Consider the following 12582-nt stretch of genomic DNA (forward strand, 5'->3'; position numbering starts at 1 on the left):
GACGCTATCGGTCTGGGCAGACCACCAATGATTTCCCATCACCACTGTTGTCGTTATCGTCAAATTGAGCTAGAGAGAGAGCATAACGGGTGCGAATTTTTCAACCTTACAAAAGGTTGTTTGGTTTTTCTATCAAAAATTTGTTATTTTCCAAATATCAAAGTCTAAAATCCCTAGCTGTGACTGTTTTTTTTGTTGTAGTGCGTGCATTTGGCAAATCAAATTCGTCGTAGGCAACCATCGTTTTCATTTTTAACCCAAAAAAAAAGAAGTCAAGTCGTCGTCACACCTTTGCGTTTGAGCGAGATAGCAATAGAGACAAGCACTAACACTAATACGCCGCCAAAAGAACAACAACAAAACAAACGTATTCGCCTTCGCGCAGAGGAATCAAAGTCAAACGCAATAGTTAAGTACTTTATCTAGTACATTTTACTTTGATTTGCTTGCAATTTCCTTGCATCAAACTCAATCAATTTTTGGAAATATTACGAAAGTATTATTTCTGGTCATATCGTATTGATAATCATGGCTCAATAAACATGAATCCGCAACGAAAATCATTTGCCCAACGCACTCCGCCGAGTGGAGATCAAGGCTATAAGCAATTTGCTGCCAATTTGCAGCAGTCGAAAAAAATTCATACATCCTACAACATTTCCTCACCCCCCCTTGCCATCCCAAATTTCTGCGAGCTACGCTGCAACAACAACATTAAAAATGGAAAACAACAACAGCAAGAAGCAACAACAATCTCATCACAATGTCAGATCCAGCAAGTCGTCTGCCAGTGGTGAGTACAGTGGTCCTTCGATATGTGGGCCTAAATTATTTTTGACATTAGCAAAATCAAATAAATTTAGATTTCCTTTGTACATGACTTTCATCGCATCCAATAAGATTATGACAACTCGCTGCATATCTAAGAAAATTTTAATCTGTTAGGAAAAGCAAATGCTTTCGTCACTATGTATTACGTCTATGTGGAAACGCAGGAAACGTTTTCGGCCACTTATATACCATTGATCTCCGTAAAAAGTCATTATAGCTACGTTTTTTCATCTCATTTTATCCATAATAAGTTTTACTTATAATTCCATGTACCCATAGCGTGAAATGGTATTTTAAAGTTGCCGAAAAGTATGTAACAGACAAATGGAATCTTTTTCGACCCCATAATATATATATATAGGCATATATTAAGCCACCTCCGTCCGTTTGTTCTTATGAACACATTGATCTTGAACACTATAAAATCTAGAACCATTAAATTTGCAATCCGGAGTCGTGTAAGGTGTACGGGGATTAAGTTTATTTAAAATGTTTGCCTAAAAAATTAAATTAAATCTGCATTGGTAAATTTTCGCCTAACCTGTGGTAATAATTGCAACCAGTGATGACACTTAATCGTTTCTTTGTTAAATTTCTTACCAAACCTATTTTAATAAGATTTTTCTATAGTTCAATAAATTAGGCTTTATGATCGAAATTTACCAAGTTTCAAGTAGCTTTTGTGATTGAGAGCGTAGATACGGACTGCCATGGCCATAACGAATCGACTTCTTACGCTGTTCAAGAACATTCATATACAGATTATGGGATCAGAAACGTCTCCCAAACATTCCTCTTTTCAAGGGTATAAACATTTCCTTTCTTTTGCTTGATTCAGATTGCTTCAAAATTTAGATGCCAACTTTTTCTAATTTTCTAACTTATCTAGGTGAAGTTCATTGTGTACATATTCCAAAATTTATTTAACAACAGAATTTTGGAAACTTTTTAAAGGATAACATTTGGAGGGCCATAGCTGACAATTTGATATTTTTTTGTTGAATTTTTCCAACTAAATTTTTGTCTTTATCTATTTCTCTTTCTCTATCTTATAGATCTGCATACCAACAACAATAAATATCCGACGCGCAGTTCACGACGTCGTGAACAGCTGCCCACACCGCGCAACGATCAGCAACAGCAGCAGCAACCACGAAAACAAGCCCAGCAGCAGCAGCAGCAACAACAACAACAAGCTGCCAAACTACGTCCCAATGTGGACAAGCGTCCTCGGGCGCGTGGTGGATGCAGTAATGCACAGTATGGGAGTGGAGCTGCTGGCGGTGGTCAATCTATGGCCACCAGTGAGAACGGGTCTTATGGCGGCGCCGGATTAGCAGTTTTCCAAGGCGGCGGCTACTCTCGTAGCGGCGATTTTGATTATGAACTAAACTCTGTGTACGCGCATGGAAGTAAGAAGCAGAACTTGAATCACCTTCTTAACTTTCATTGCGTCCGAGATACTCCGGATTATGGTTCGGCGGGAGCTCGAGGCGGTGGTGCAATTATGCGCAAACCACGCTATAATAAGGAGCAATTCTTACAGGCCAATTTCCAGTTTGTCATCAGTTCGAATGGCTGCAAGGGGGCTCAGGTCATGGGATCGCCAGATACCCTTATTGATTGGGCGTACATTGAGCAGATTAACATACAGACAACCGAAGAACCGCAATGCCCCATCTGTCTGTATCCACCTGTGGCAGCAAAATTGACCCGCTGCGGTCATGCCTACTGTTGGCCCTGTTTACTCCATTATCTCTCCCTAAGCGATAAGACATGGCGCAAGTGTCCTATTTGCTATGATGCTATACATGCAGCCGATCTTAAGAGCTGCCACATCGAGCAGCAAAATGCAATGAATGTGGGTGATCGCATAACCTTTCAGCTGATGCGTCGTCGCAAGGGCTCAATGTATATAGAGCGTTTTGGGATAAATGCAACAGGAGGTGCAGCCGGTACAGAGAGATTCCCATTGATGAGCAGTCATGATGAGGCGGCCAAGCACTATACTAAATTTCTAATAGCCAAACGTGCAGATGTCAAGAGCATTATAGAGCGTGAACGTCGAGAGTTAATGTCCGAATCCGACATATCCTGTCCGGAGGATATATTTATACAGCAGGCTCTTGTTATGCTTAACGAACGTAGTGAAAAATTAGTTGCAAACGATAACCACGATGTCGAAGATCTGGAAGAGCAAACTACTTTGGTCAATGAAGGCGATACGAAAGTTGACACCGATGAAGTAGCCTCTGTATCATCTGGCGAGGCTTCAACTTCATCTTCATCTGCTGCCAATACGTTTGGCAATGGCAATAACACCATTAAATATTATTATTTTTATCAATCCAATGATGGCCAACATATCTATTTGCACCCATTGAATGTGAAGATGTTGCAAGCCTGTTATGGCTCTTTGGATTTGGCTCCTTTGGTGATCGAGGCAAACATTTTACAAAAGGAACAACACTCAATGGATGAAGAACATCGCAGAAAATTCACTTGTTTGGGTCACTTGCCATTGACTTGTCAGTTTTCAGTCGTAGAAGTGGAACTACAACAGCCCATAGTCTCTGGAGGAATATTGAAGTTGTTTGAAAGTAAATTACTTGTGCATTTCCATTTTTCACACATTTTATTCATGAATCCTTTCTTGTGCCCACAGAGGATCTACACAATCGCCACAAGGAGCGTCAGCGACGTGAACGCGAGGAACGCAAACGGGAGCAGCAAATCAATGAGTTGAATGACCGCCAAATGGGCAAACTTATAGCCAGTGCAGCCAATTTGAATCTAGAATCATCACATGAGTTTCCCACAGTGAGTATGAATTATCTATCATTGCCCTCCATTCCATGCAATTAAATCTTTTTTATTTGTATTCAGTGCGGCTTTGAGGAAGCTTTGCCCATGACCATCAACCATGCCAGTAATACTACACCTTTGGTTACTCCCTTGAGTCCCAGTCCCAAGGAGTTATGGCCCTCAATTGGCAGTTCATCGTCACCAGGCACCAGTGCTTCGTTAGATTTTCATGTGGGTGCTTGGGGACGTTCGGCTCCGCCTCCACCACCAACTGTTCATCCGTCGGCCTCCAAAAACACTGCTGGCGCTGCTGGTGAAGATGACATGCGCTCGGTGGGCCATTGGGGTCTCGGAGAACTTCTTGTTGGGGCCTTGGATCAGAAGAAGCAACACCATGGCAATGCCAATGCACCACAAGCTTCAACTGAATCGAACACTAAAAAACACAAGAAGGGCAAGGCCAAAATGATTCCCCTATTTACCACTGGGATGAACCGAGCTCCATAGGAGCTTTAAAATAACAGATTGTTCGTCATATTAGACATATATTTTTAATCACTTATTTTTTCTTCTTTTTTTTTGACGCGCCCGAGACGCAAAGGAAATGAATATTGAAATGATGCAAACGGTTTTTTTTGCCTACTAATTTTATTGTTTAACCAATTCTCCCTTATTCATGTTACAAAATAAGATATATACTTACATATATGCATTAATCCTCTGTAACAATTAAAGTTACTTAATAAAGGCATCAGAACATAGAAAAATGCAACAAACACCTAATTTTCAAATAGGATTAAATGTGATAAACTTTAGTTCAGCGATTTGCATAAAGGTTTTTTAAGGACAGAGGTATTCATTTGATGATTGCGTCTTGTTGCACACTTTTTATATATTTTTACAAAATTTATTTTCACAGACAAACCAATTGGAATCAAGGTCTTGGGTTTTGGATCTTAGGATAACAGTTAACGATTAGGACTATATAATATTTCAAATGCTGGCTCCGACTATATAAATTATGCAAATACATTCGTATACATGTGATTCATCATCAAGAGCAGTTGAGTAGAGGCACTTTCAAATATCAAAAGGCAGCAACTACCACAAAGTGACTAAAAGACGAAGTAACAAAGAAGACAATAGCAAGTCCATCAGCAGGCTATTTGACTAGTATATTGCACCAAATTACGTCTAAGATAAGTATGGAACGTTATAGTTAAAAGACTCAGAAGAATGATCATTCAGTATAATAGTTTAGATAGCTATATTTAATTAATTAAAGCATTTAAAGAGGGTAAAGTTATCTATTAAACGTTTTAATTGCATCATGAAAGGGCATACAGAGTTAAAAAATCGTTACATTTTAATTTCCCTTTGAAGAAATTCGTTGTTACTACTGACATTTGGATTTAAGGTTAGAGGAATTTACAATATCAGAAACTGATCGACTCTGAAATTTATCAATTGAGACAAATTAGCAATGCAGGTTTCGATGTGGAATCCCTATAAAAGACAAATTATACTGAGAAATTCTGTAAAGAATTGTATAGTACTTTTATATTCAAATTAATACATTTGACATGATTCGGATATAAGAGAATATTTCGTGGAGCCATCTGCACAACTAAGCTGATGAAGGAAATCCAATCCAATGTTACAGCTTTTTATAATCAAATCTTGTTTACAGATGTGATTTCAAACGTTAGCTAGGGTAAATTAAAAATACTGGCTAATCGACCGATTTTAGGAACATTACCTGATGACTATATATTGTTCTTGACTTAGGACTGCAACAAATTGAAGATATATAGTTAAAAGCTTTAATATAATTTCGGAGTATTTCCATATTCATTCTTATAACTATAACTTAATAAAATTAGAAATCTAAAAAAAAATGCATTAATCCTCTGAGACCCCCCGTAATTACACGATGTTACCATCCCAGACCCCCTTCTGAACACCAAAATTTGATGTTTTCAGAACTTTTTGAATAGATAGTTAACAGATTTACACTTCAATATGGTTTTTAGAAGCTTTCTGCCACTAACTGACAAACAAAAGAGCGCCAATACAATGTGTCACGTGACGCTTGATTATACTCCCAATTAATGGACGGCCACCAACAGTGATAGCTAATATGACACCTAGATATGTATAGTTATGTATTTATGTTCTTGAATAGAACAATGGATGGAGTTATAATGAATTCATAATTGAGATATTGGACTAATTCATCGTTTGCTCTCTCACAAGGGGAACTTCAGGTATGCGAATCACCGATTTGGATGAATTTTGGATATGTTGTAGAATACCCCGTCATTTGAAGCTGTGTGAAATATTTCGGCGCACTATTCTATATTTTCCTAATAAATCGGCTTTAAAGTTATAGCTTTGGTGACTTATAAGTAAAACGCCGAGTGGTCAACAAGCAGCTCGACAGTGTAGGGGGTAGAGGTCCTGCCTAAAATCGACGGAACTATGGTTCAACCCCCGCCCGAAACTAGTTAGTTTTGGGTTTTAATTTTTTTTTGCTTTTTCCATAATTATTTTTGTCTAATAACGTTATATTTTTTATGTATGTTGAAATTATTGTAGATGCAAATTATTATTATTATCTATTATTAACTTGTACGCTTAAGGTAATACCAGCTATACGCACGCCATTATGTACTGTATTTTTTAGGCAAGTTTAAAATATGATAAAGCGGATGCAAAACTTCTTAACGCTTATAGAAGAAAATCGAGAAATTTCATCAAAAGACCTATAACGTTATTAGACAAAAATAATTATTGAAAAAGCAAAAAAATGAAAACCCAAAACTAACTAGTTTCGGGCGGGGGTTGAACCAGAGTTCCGTCGATTTTAGGCAGGACCTCTACCCCTTATACCGTCGAGCTGCTTGTTGACCACTCGGCGTTTTACTTATAAGTCACCAAAGCTATAACTTTAAAGCCGATTTATTAGGAAAATATAGAATAGTGCGCCGAAATATTTCACACAGCTTCAAATGACGGGGTATTCTACAACATATCCAAAATTCATCCAAATCGGTGATTCGCATACCTGAAGTTCCCCTTGTCAGACATTCAGCTTCGACTTATGTATGTAGCTGGCAGTTTGGGAAGCAGCTAAATATACTTCATATTTGCATAGTTTATTTTGATAAACTTATTTTAAGCTCTTAAATGTTGATAATTTATGAGGTTTTTAATAGATTTAAATAGACGTCTTTGGGAACATTTTGCACTCTGTTCATGAGTTGACAAAAATTCATGTGTGCCATGTCAGAACCCAATTTTAAATTCCAATCAGTTTGTTTCCATTTCTATTGTGATCTGAGTTTTATGTTTATTTATGCTTTTGTCACATTTGATATTTAACTGATACGTAACGGTTCATCTGTAGAATAAAATTAACTTTTTCGTTTTGGTTTCTGTTTTAATTAAATCGTGCCCAATTGGTGTAAAATTTTACATTTTTTATTTATTTAAATTAAACAAAAGAAACTCAATTAGCAGATGCTCTTCGAAGTCTTCTTCTCATGGCTCGCCAAAGACCGGTTGTCGGGGCAGAACGGCTGGAAATCGAGTTCGGTGATATGAGAAGCAAAGGTTTTCCATGTCCATCAGTCAATCGTACAAATTGTGCCTCTTCCGGCTTCGTACAAAGACGAGGATAGTAGAAGCAGAGCGAAGACACAGATTGGGGCTTCGATTGAATAGACAACTGATGCTCCGGACCAGTATATGGCTCACTAAGTACAGTTGGAACGTGCTCCACCTCGGCCGCCAATTTGCTTTTGCATTGTGAAAGATTAGGATTGGATACACACATATTTTCGGTAGTTGTGGATGTCGACGAATCAATTACTGCAGTAGATGTTGTTATATCTGTGGAAGTACTTATTGTCGAATCAGCTACAGCAGTAGATGTTGTTATATCAGTTGTAGTGCTGGATGTCGAATCAGCCACAGCAGTAGATGTTGTTATGTCAGTTGTAGTGCTGGATGTGGACGACGCAGTAGTAGAATCCGTTGCTGCCGTGGTGGATTCTGTTGTATCTCCACTGGTTGTCGTTGATGAATCAGTAACTGCAGTAGATGTTGTTATGTCAGTTGTAGTGCTGGTTGTCGAATCAGCCACAGCAGTAGATGTTGTTATGTCAGTTGTAGTGCTGGATGTGGACGACGCAGTAGTAGAATCCGTTGCTGCCGTGGTGGATTCTGTTGTATCTCCACTGGTTGTCGTTGATGAATCAGTAACTGCAGTAGATGTTGTTATGTCAGTTGTAGTGCTGGATGTGGACGACGCAGTAGTAGAATCCGTTGCTGCCGTGGTGGATTCTGTTGTATCTCCACTGGTTGTCGTTGATGAATCAGTAACTGCAGTAGATGTTGTTATGTCAGTTGTAGTGCTGGATGTGGACGACGCGGTAGTAGAATCAGTTGCTGCCGTGGTGGATTCTGTTGTATCTCCACTGGTTGTCGTTGATGAATCAGTAACTGCAGTAGATGTTGTTATGTCAGTTGTAGTGCTGGATGTGGACGACGCGGTAGTAGAATCCGTTGCTGCCGTGGTGGATTCTGTTGTATCTCCACTGGTTGTCGTTGATGAATCAGTAACTGCAGTAGATGTTGTTATGTCAGTTGTAGTGCTGGATGTGGACGACGCAGTAGTAGAATCCGTTGCTGCCGTGGTGGATTCTGTTGTATCTCCACTGGTTGTCGTTGATGAATCAGTAACTGCAGTAGATGTTGTTATGTCAGTTGTAGTGCTGGATGTGGACGACGCGGTAGTAGAATCCGGTGCTGCCGTGGTGGATTCTGTTGTATCTCCACTGGTTGTCGTTGATGAATCAGTAACTGCAGTAGATGTTGTTATGTCAGTTGTAGTGCTGGATGTGGACGACGCGGTAGTAGAATCGTTGCTGTGTGATGTCAGTTGTATGTGCCTGGATGTGGATCGACGCAGTAGTAGAATCCGTTGCTGCCGTGGTGGATTCTGTTGTATCTCCACTGGTTGTCGTTGATGAATCAGTAACTGCAGTAGATGTTGTTATGTCAGTTGTAGTGCTGGATGTGGACGACGCGGTAGTAGAATCCGTTGCTGCCGTGGTGGATTCTGTTGTATCTCCACTGGTTGTCGTTGATGAATCAGTAACTGCAGTAGATGTTGTTATGTCAGTTGTAGTGCTGGATGTGGACGACGCGGTAGTAGAATCCGTTGCTGCCGTGGTGGATTCTGTTGTATCTCCACTGGTTGTCGTTGATGAATCAGTAACTGCAGTAGATGTTGTTATGTCAGTTGTAGTGCTGGATGTGGACGACGCAGTAGTAGAATCCGTTGCTGCCGTGGTGGATTCTGTTGTATCTCCACTGGTTGTCGTTGATGAATCAGTAACTGCAGTAGATGTTGTTATGTCAGTTGTAGTGCTGGTTGTCGAATCAGCCACAGCAGTAGATGTTGTTATGTCAGTTGTAGTGCTGGATGTGGACGACGCAGTAGTAGAATCCGTTGCTGCCGTGGTGGATTCTGTTGTATCTCCACTGGTTGTCGTTGATGAATCAGTAACTGCAGTAGATGTTGTTATGTCAGTTGTAGTGCTGGATGTGGACGACGCGGTAGTAGAATCCGTTGCTGCCGTGGTGGATTCTGTTGTATCTCCACTGGTTGCCGTTGATGAATCAGTAACTGCAGTAGATGTTGTTATGTCAGTTGTAGTGCTGGATGTGGACGACGCAGTAGTAGAATCCGTTGCTGCCGTGGTAGATTCTGTTGTATCTCCACTGGTTGTCGTTGATGAATCAGTAACTGCAGTAGATGTTGTTATGTCAGTTGTAGTGCTGGATGTGGACGACGCGGTAGTAGAATCCGGTGCTGCCGTGGTGGATTCTGTTGTATCTCCACTGGTTGTCGTTGATGAATCAGTAACTGCAGTAGATGTTGTTATGTCAGTTGTAGTGCTGGATGTGTACGACGCAGTAGTAGAATCCGTTGCTGCCGTGGTGGATTCTGTTGTATCTCCACTGGTTGTCGTTGATGAATCAGTAACTGCAGTAGATGTTGTTATGTCAGTTGTAGTGCTGGATGTGGACGACGCAGTAGTGGTATCCCCGTCGGTTGTTGTGGTTTCTGTTGTTGTTGTTGTATATGTAGTTGTAGTGCAAATTGGTAGATGAGGAAACTGCATACAAATAGAACTCAGTGTTGTAGCTGATGTTGCTTCAGTTGTGGATGTTGTCGAGGAATCAGCCACAGCCGTAGATGTTGTCGATTCGGTTGTGGATGATGTTGAGGAGTCAGCCACAGCCGTGGAAGTGGTGGATTCAGTTGTGGATGATGTCGAGGAATCAGCAACAGCCGTAGAAGTGGTCGATTCGGTTGTGGATGATGTTGAGGAGTCAGCAACAGCCGTAGAAGTGGTCGATTCGGTTGTGGATGATGTCGAGGAATCAGCAACAGCCGTAGAAGTGGTCGATTCGGTTGTGGATGATGTCGAGGAATCAGCCACAGCCGTAGATGTTGTCGATTCGGTTGTGGATGATGTTGAGGAGTCCTCCACAGCCGTGGAAGTTGTGGATTCAGTTGTGGATGATGTCGAGGAATCAGCCACAGCCGTAGATGTTGTCGATTCGGTTGTGGATGATGTTGAGGAGTCAGCCACAGCCGTGGAAGTGGTGGATTCAGTTGTCGATGAAGTCGAGGAGTCCACAACAGCCGTAGAAGTGGTCGATTCGGTTGTGGATGATGTTGAGGAGTCAGCCACAGCCGTAGAAGTGGTCGATTCGGTTGTGGATGATGTCGAGGAATCAGCCACAGCCGTAGATGTTGTCGATTCGGTTGTGGATGATGTTGAGGAGTCCTCCACAGCCGTGGAAGTTGTGGATTCAGTTGTGGATGATGTCGAGGAATCAGCCACAGCCGTAGATGTTGTCGATTCCGTTGTGGATGATGTTGAGGAATCAGCAACAGCCGTAGAAGTGGTCGATTCGGTTGTGGATGATGTTGAGGAGTCAGCAACAGCCGTAGAAGTGGTCGATTCGGTTGTGGATGATGTCGAGGAATCAGCCACAGCCGTAGATGTTGTCGATTCCGTTGTGGATGATGTTGAGGAGTCAGCCACAGCCGTGGAAGTGGTGGATTCAGTTGTGGATGATGTCGAGGAATCAGCCACAGCCGTAGAAGTGGTCGATTCGGTTGTGGATGATGTTGAGGAGTCAGCAACAGCCGTAGAAGTGGTCGATTCGGTTGTGGATGATGTCGAGGAATCAGCCACAGCCGTAGATGTTGTCGATTCGGTTGTGGATGATGTTGAGGAGTCAGCCACAGCCGTAGAAGTGGTCGATTCGGTTGTGGATGATGTCGAGGAATCAGCCACAGCCGTAGATGTTGTCGATTCGGTTGTGGATGATGTTGAGGAGTCAGCCACAGCCGTGGAAGTGGTGGATTCAGTTGTGGAAGATGTCGAGGAATCAGCCACAGCCGTAGAAGTGGACGATTCGGTTGTGGATGATGTTGAGGAGTCAGCAACAGCCGTAGAAGTGGACGATTCGGTTGTGGATGATGTTGAGGAGTCAGCCACAGCCGTAGAAGTGGTCGATTCGGTTGTGGATGATGTTGAGGAATCAGCCACAGCCGTAGAAGTGGACGATTCGGTTGTGGATGATGTTGAGGAGTCAGCAACAGCCGTAGAAGTGGTCGATTCGGTTGTGGATGATGTTGAGGAGTCCTCCACAGCCGTGGAAGTTGTGGATTCAGTTGTGGATGATGTCGAGGAATCAGCCACAGCCGTAGATGTTGTCGATTCGGTTGTGGATGATGTTGAGGAGTCAGCCACAGCCGTGGAAGTGGTCGATTCGGTTGTGGATGATGTCGATTCGGTTGTTGTGGAAGTTGTTGTCGTGCAAATTGGCAGATTCGGAAACAGTAAACAAATTGTGCTTCCTGTTGTTGAGGATGTCGATGTGGGAATTGCTGTGGATGTTGTTGGACTTCCTGTTGATGTTGGTATAGCCGTGGAAGTAGTCGATTCAGTTGTGGATGATGTGGAGGAATCAGCCACAGCAGTGGAAGTGGTCGATTCAGTTGTCGATGAAGTCGAGGAGTCAGCAACAGCCGTAGAAGTGGTCGATTCGGTTGTGGACGATGTCGAGGAATCAGCCACAGCCGTAGATGTTGTCGATTCGGTTGTGGATGATGTTGAGGAGTCAGCCACAGCCGTGGAAGTGGTCGATTCAGTTGTGGATGATGTCGATTCGGTTGTTGTGGAAGTTGTTGTCGTGCAAATTGGCAGATTGGGAAACAGTAAACAAATTGTGCTTCCTGTTGTTGAGGATGTCGATGTTGGAATTGCTGTGGATGTTGTTGGACTTCCTGTTGATGTTGGTATAGCCGTGGATGTTGTTGGACTTCCTGTTGATGTGGGAATCGCTGTTGATGTAGTTGGACTTTCTGTCGAAGTTGCAATCGTAGTGGATGTTGTCGGCGATGCTGTTGTAGTAGTTGTCACTGGAGCCGATGTTGTTGGGAAAAATGGCGAATTTGGATTTCCCAATCCATAGTAATAATCGTAGAGATTCCATTGTGCTAGAGCATTATTTTGATAAAGAGTATTCAGATAACTATTGTGATAGGCATTTGCATTGAGAATTGCCAAATAATTCGCCAAGTTCGCGGCATTATTGTTGTTATTATTGTTTTGCTGTCGTCTCCGGTTATTGTTATTGTTATTGTTATTAGCTGAACCACCGGCGGAAAAGATATTTGGTAATTGGATCTGGAATCTCTGAGTCCAGGCTTCTTGTCCGGCAAGTAGCAGCAGCAGTGGCAGCAGTAACATCTCTGGGCTTTCTTTTAAAACTAAATGGATGTCCGCGATTGTCGATTGACTTTATACACTTTCAGTGATTTAGCAAAGAAATGGGCCATAAAATAGTATAGTC

The 12582-nt window shown here is 41.8% G+C and overlaps 2 protein-coding genes across 2 annotated transcripts; one reads left to right on the top strand and one right to left on the bottom strand.

Annotated features, from left to right (window-relative positions):
• Window positions 1-48: 48 nt before the first annotated feature.
• Window positions 49-4266, top strand: LOC26530137 (RING finger protein 10). The gene is made up of 4 exons (XM_047011765.1): window positions 49-793; window positions 1887-3431; window positions 3497-3651; window positions 3718-4266. The coding sequence occupies exons 1-4, from the start codon at window positions 721-723 to the stop codon at window positions 4141-4143; spliced, it is 2199 nt and encodes a 732-aa protein (XP_046867721.1). The 5' UTR covers window positions 49-720; the 3' UTR covers window positions 4144-4266.
• A 2831-nt stretch (window positions 4267-7097) lies between these two features.
• LOC111518944 (serine-rich adhesin for platelets-like) lies at window positions 7098-12479 on the bottom strand. The gene is made up of 2 exons (XM_047011739.1): window positions 8921-12479; window positions 7098-7731 (listed from the first exon to the last, which is right to left on the bottom strand). The coding sequence occupies exons 1-2, from the start codon at window positions 12477-12479 to the stop codon at window positions 7148-7150; spliced, it is 4143 nt and encodes a 1380-aa protein (XP_046867695.1). The 3' UTR covers window positions 7098-7147.
• Between the last annotated feature and the right edge of the window lie 103 nt (window positions 12480-12582).

This window comes from Drosophila willistoni, assembly GCF_018902025.1.
Source record: "Drosophila willistoni isolate 14030-0811.24 chromosome XR unlocalized genomic scaffold, UCI_dwil_1.1 Seg105, whole genome shotgun sequence".
NCBI lineage: Eukaryota > Metazoa > Arthropoda > Insecta > Diptera > Drosophilidae > Drosophila > Drosophila willistoni.

Coding starts and splice junctions, on each gene's coding strand:
- LOC111518944 (XM_047011739.1), bottom strand. CDS start 12,479: ATGTTACTGCTGCCACTGCTGCTGCTACTTGCCGGACAAGAAGCCTGG. Junction 7,732..8,920: donor CATAACAACATCTACTGCAG/TTACTGATTCAT, acceptor CATCTACTGCAG/TTACTGATTCATCAACGACA.
- LOC26530137 (XM_047011765.1), top strand. CDS start 721: ATGGAAAACAACAACAGCAAGAAGCAACAACAATCTCATCACAATGTC. Junction 794..1,886: donor CAGCAAGTCGTCTGCCAGTG/GTGAGTACAGTG, acceptor TCTATCTTATAG/ATCTGCATACCAACAACAAT. Junction 3,652..3,717: donor CATCACATGAGTTTCCCACA/GTGAGTATGAAT, acceptor ATTTGTATTCAG/TGCGGCTTTGAGGAAGCTTT.